At 47.6% G+C, this 6,264-nt stretch overlaps 1 protein-coding gene across 1 annotated transcript; it reads left to right on the top strand.

Moving 5' to 3' along the window:
* The first annotated feature begins 204 nt into the window (after nucleotides 1–204).
* On the top strand, nucleotides 205–1,089 carry LOC146786058 (taste receptor type 2 member 41-like). Its single transcript, XM_085633151.1, has one exon. The coding sequence runs from the start codon at nucleotides 205–207 to the stop codon at nucleotides 1,087–1,089; it is 885 nt and encodes a 294-aa protein (XP_085489277.1).
* Nucleotides 1,090–6,264: the final 5,175 nt, after the last annotated feature.

A 6,264-nucleotide genomic window follows, 5' to 3' on the forward strand; every position in this document is an offset into this window, starting at 1 on the left:
TGAGGATGGACAAATCTGTCAGATTTGCATCAATGCAAATCAGAAAGCATGCTTATGATAACAAAGACATGAGTGGTGATTTGAACCAGGTGCAGCTGTCGGTTCAGGTCTCTTTTTAAAAGATCCCTTCCCAAGAAACCTCAGGTGTGACCAATATTGCTGTTTGTGAATTCCCTCAGCCAACGGATAACAAAAGGGCAGAAAATGGGGGATTCATTTTGGAAAGAATTTGTGAACATTGCATTGACATTGATAGGAATTATCTCCAATGCATACATTGTTGTGTTCTATCTACTGGCCTGGGCTCAAGGAAGAAGGTTGAATACCTGCAATCTCATATTAGTGTCTCTAGGATTCGGATCCATATTTTTTCAGTGTAGTTTTGTTGTTTACAGTCTACTGAAAGGTATTCGTATCTATGTCGATCTTCGAGTCCTGCATCTAATTGAAATAATCTCTTGCAGCATCATTTTCTGGTTCAACGCCTGCCTCTGCATCTTCTACTGTGTAAAGATTGTGGACTTCAGCCACCACCTCTTCATCAGGCTAAAGGTGAGGATCTCGAAGATGGTCCCTTGGATGCTCCTGGGGTCTGTCATGGGGTCTATTTTCCTCGGTATCACATCATACTTGACTTCATATGGAGAATCCCTGGAGAATTCAACTGCTAGTCTAACAGGCAACGTGACAATCTACTATAATGCACTGGATTTGAGATATTCATACATTTATGTAGCTGCTCCTCTTGGTGTCTGCTTACCTCTTGTCCTTGACATTGCTTCCATGACACTCATACTCACTTCCCTCTGCAGACACACCCAGAGGATGAGAAACAATGCATCGGGCTTCAGCCAGCCCCAGCTGCAGTCTCATTACAGGGCAGCCAAAATGATGGGGTTCCTCCTTTTGACCAACATTTCAATTTTAATTGCAGAGATTCTCATAATGTGTACAACAAATGTCTTCATGAACTCTATCTGCAGTGTTACAATTGTCTTTTCTATAACTGCACAACCCATCGTTTTAATTCTGGGAAATCCCAAACTGAGGGATGCGCTCTGGAAGATCCTCACTCCTTGGAGGCCGTGAAGAACTCACCCGCTGAATGGATCCCTCAGACTGGAGGGATTCATTCCACTGGATCTCATTCACTCAGACATCCCTTCAACTCCAAACCAACTGTTTGTGCATTGTGTGTTTAATATTTGATTTTTGATGTATTTATGCTAAAGATCACATTTGTGTAGGGAATGGATTGTGTAGGTTTTGAATAAGCTTTTAGTGCAATGGAAAATAATAATGAATTTTAAAGAGAATTTTAATTGATATTACATTTTTCTGTAATCCTATTGATTCTTCATTTCTCAATTTCTTATTTTTTATTCTAATACAAACCTTTGCAAAGATCTATTTTACACTGCAGCAACCTCAATGGTGAAGGACAGTCCATGTCTTCGACCAATTAGCACAATAATTTTCTTTGAACGCAATTTGAAAACAATATTTCAGGACAAGTGAAACTTCACTATGCATGATTAATCACATTTGGTGATAAAGGAGGTACACAGTGATCAAAAGGATGCAGAGTGGCACAAGGGTCTCCCCACCTGGATGCACATTATTTCCTGGTTTATGTTTATAATTTTGGGTGGCACTTTACTCTCAATCCTATGCCCATTTTAATGGTGAATGTAAACTGAATGAGGGTAGTGAAGGTCAAAGAAGTCATAGAGGTGCCATGGATGTCTATTTCCACAAAGGTTGTGCTGAATCTTTTTAATCAATTTAATCTTTCCTTAATTTTCATTCATGGGCTTTAAAGCCAGACACTGCCTTGTCATTTTCATTGTTCTGTTGGTGAAGGATAGTGGTGTAATGGCAACACTAAGAAACACTCTAGTATTCCATTCCCTTGGCAAGCGGTGGTTTGATACTTGAAGCAGGCCACCACCCAGGGCTTTAAGTTGGATGAAAAAACTGGTGGGTCTCGCAAAGGGTTGCGGCTGATCTAATAAAAACACAAGCTAAAACTCTGTGCTTAGCCTAGTGTGCCACCCCACTGGTATTTTACTACTTCTGTGATTTGCATCCAGATATCTATCACAACAAGTAACATTACACCTACAAGATGTCAGAGCTATTTGCTTTGGCAATGATTGTTAGCTGTGTAAAAAAAAAGCAACACCTATGGCTTTGTTATATTTGATATTGAAAATTCTTTCGTTTCGAAATGATGAGGCAGTGAAAGAACTATAACAAGTTTCTTTGAACATCAAAGGCAGTGAAAGGTGGTACTGTTGCGGAGTTTACATTTTTTTTTCACCCTGAGGATGGTGACAAAAATGGAGAGCAACCGATAGGGACCCGTCTCAGCACCTGGTTTTTAGAACTGGTGGTGTTGAGCTCCAGCAGGACCCGGCCCTCTTAAAGCCATGCCACTGCCATTCCCCTCGAGGCTGATGTTGAACACTGACTGCTAGGCCTTATTCCGTGCCTCAAGGAGTGTAAGGTGCGATATGAGTATTCACATCAGGGGCTCCTACTAGCCAAACGATGAGTGGCTATCCACTGGATGTCCACTAGTTGACCCAAGATAAAGACATGGTCCAGGGACTTGGTGGAATGGGCATGGATGGAGTTGAGGCGCATGAAAGAGGTTTGCACTGATGAGCACCTGTAAGACAATTGCTGAGCGAGGGAGAACATCATGCACAGAATGACAGAGGCATTAGAAGATGAGCCCACAGCCGAGAAACTAGCGAGAGAGGACTGCCCCCTTGCTGATGAGGGGGTCACACCTGCTGTGATGAGACAGTGAAAGATTGACAGTGCCCTGCCGCTGCTGACTGGTGGCGGACTTGACCTATGAGGATAGCAGGGCAGTAGGCCCTGATTAGAGACTCAGGGGCGAGGCAATCTGACATGCTATGCCCAATGTGGGTAGCAACTGATGAGAAGGGGGCTGCGGGTTTGTATGCAGAGCCCTACAGTGAAGAATAGCTAAATACCCTTGGATGAAGATGGTGCACTCATGTGTGGAAGCAATGATAACATGACCTGTACCTGTGGTGCTCTGACACAACTGCAAGTTACATGCCATCAAGTTGCCCGTAGTGACTGTATCACTGTTTACTTTGATATGTTTTTCTTACCAAAATGAAAATAAAATCATTAAAAAAAAATTCCATTTAAAAAAGACACGCTTTTTTTTTTCTTTTCTACTTTTCCAAAGGTCATTATATTAGCACTGCGTTTTAAACTCTTTTGGCAAGAAATATGTTAATATATGTGTTTCAATCCTTTGTGGCCTGTTAAAAACTCTTAGGGGCATATTCTCAAGGATCTATTGCTGAGTTATCGGCACTTCATCGCAGTCAAAGTTGCGATACATTTATTGCCCCATTCACAAGCTGGTGCTAACAGCCCATATCACCAGTTTACCTGCGATAGCAGTCGCAAAATACATCGCCACAGATGACCCCGGCAACTAAGGCTAATGAGATGCAGAGTAGGCGTTCCCGTGCCAAAAGCCACTACACCACTCCGCAACATTCTCAACGACCAGCCAGATCGGCGATGAGAAGACAAAACAAACGATAAGGTGCGTTAACTGCAGGTTTTTAGCACCTGCTCTAACACGGTGTAAAGTCGAACGACAACCAGCACCAGACAAGGGAGCACAGCCCAGAGCCACACATGAAGAACAGATGCCCTGGAGAAAATGAACATGCAGCCCGGAGCCCCAATAGGGCAACAACACCCACTGCCACCACCTCTAGGACACCACAACCCCCCCCCCCCCCGGGCCATAGCCCCGGCACCACCCCCCCTCCTTCGTACACAGTTATTGCACATCAACTCTACGAAATCCCGAACCAAACAATTTGCATGAAGTCCCACAATCACAACACCTATCATTCATGTGTGGACAGAAAAATGAGAATCATACATTCTTCTTAGAACATCCAAATAATTCCTTTATTACAGAATAAACCCAAAACAACAATTCCGAAGATTCATGGCAGGTCATCTCAGGACATCCTGTTAGTCACAGCCTGCAAGACAAAAATCTAGATGAGAAGGTGTGTCATGCGCTCATCAAAGTACAGAGAAAAAGATCAAAAGAGAGAGGGAGAGTGAGAGAGAGAGGAAGAGGGAGAGAGAGAGAGTGAGAGAGAGAGAGAGAGAGAGAGAGAGAGAGAGAGAGAGAGGGAGAGAGACAGTGAGAGAGAGAGAGAGAAAAGGAGAGGGAGAGAGAGTGCCAACACTGCAGACCCAGGCCTCACTGCTCACCTGCTGCCACCGGTGTGTCTCCAACCACGTGCCGGTATACACTGCAGTCCCCCAGGTCCCTTAACTGAAACAGTTGCCAGAGACATGAATGGCAGAGTCCATATAGTTGCACACGCCATCATCGCTTGCCTGCCCCTGTGCACACAGGCTACTGCACCCCAGCCCCTCCTGCCGCCCAGCGGTGATTGCCTGCCCCAGTGCAACCAGGCCTCACTGCTCATCTTCTGCCACCGGGTGTCTCCAAGAGGTCCCACCACGTGCCGGTGCTATCCCCAAGCCCGGGACCCTCGACCATGGCACCCTCCAGATCATGCAGCCCCACACCACGGGCCACCAGGTCACACACTTGATTCTGGGTCTTGATTTTGCAATGACAGAGATCACATCAGTACACACGGGCTCATCGCAGGCTGCACTCCTGCTCAGCACTTGAGGTGGCACTAACTCTGTGAACCGCGAGGAAACACCACGTGGCGGGAGGCTCGCACTTCCCGCTGGCTTGGGCCTACTCTGCGGTCTAGCAGGACTCACACTAATCCTACCATTCCGGACCGCCTGGACGGCGCATCATCGCAGGCTGCACACCCGCTCAGCACTTTAGGTGCCCCTACCTCAGTGCACCGAAAGACCCCGTCCCGTGGCGGTGTGCCTGTGCCTGCCGCAGTGTATCCCGTGCCACCAAGTCTGTGCATTGCAAGCCATGGAACCTTTATGAATGAGTCCCGTGGTGCGGATGCCATCATGTCACCCCCGGCACTGGGCAATGTGAGGTGGCAGGGCCTTAGGCCCTCGTGCATAAATGATACCCACACGGAGACACCCAGTCAGAGAATGGAAATGGCATCCAGCAAGTGCGCCAGACCCTTTTTATTTGCAGGGTCACATGTCCTGTGACGGCTGTCCTGGATGGGTGTGGTGTGGGTGTACTCCAGCCGTGAGGGAGTGGCTGTGGCATGCTGACAACTAGACCTGTGAGCAGCAGATCCCTACAGGGAAGACCTGGAACATGTAGCGTTGTCGTCCCCCCTGTGAGCATAAGCGGAGTGGGCTGGCGTATGCCAGTTCAGCATAAGGGTGTGAACAATGACCCCGAGGCTCTGGGCGTGGTTCCCTCCTAGGCTGGACAAGGAAGTAACTAATGTGTGTGTCTCCGTTGTAGCGTCTCTCCCACCTGGACCGCAATCGGCAATGTGTCACCCTGTGGCCCAAGTCCCACAACATGAGCAACATGGACATAAGGGGGAATCACTGACCCTACATTCATCCATACTTCCACACTTGAAAGATCATAGACATGAATGTTTATTACACATTCAGTGGAGATTTGAAGCTGGAACAGTACAGGGCCATGCAAACCCCACCTTACATTGTTTGCCTGTGGTAGGCCAGCCAGAGTCCTTCAGGGAATGACAGGTATATCAGAAGAGGAGGAGTTCATTCCGCAGTCTGATAGCTGTGTCATTGGTGACCAAACAGAATATGGCAGTCCATGTCGAGGTCCAAGGTCAGTGTCGCAGAGTGCATCGGGGGACAGTGGAAGGTAATGATGCAGAGGACAGAACCAAGTAGAAACAGGCCACATGGCAGAGATGGATGCTACTGCGTCCTTCTGACCACGGGGCAGATTCATCTGCATCTTCGTCCTATGCTGTTTCATGTGCCTCTCATGTGGGTGGTGGTGTTCTGTCTCCAGCATTGTGTGGCAGTGACACCTCAGGGGTCGGAGGTGGAATTTCTGCCACACTGTGTGGCACTGACACATCAGGGGCCGGAGATGTGGATGGAGTGGTAGCAGCAGCATGCATCAGCGCCAGGCCTTGTGGCAGCAATGCCATGAGGAGGTTCTTTAGGGCATTGAGGGACCCAGCTATCTCTTCATGGTTTGCAGCCGTGGCAGCCGCTCTTTCTGCCCGTGTCCGCTCCATGTTCTCCATGAGTGTCCGCATGAGTCCCAACTCCCGGGCGAGATCG

Source organism: Triturus cristatus, chromosome 11 (assembly GCF_964204655.1).
Source record: "Triturus cristatus chromosome 11, aTriCri1.1, whole genome shotgun sequence".
NCBI lineage: Eukaryota > Metazoa > Chordata > Amphibia > Caudata > Salamandridae > Triturus > Triturus cristatus.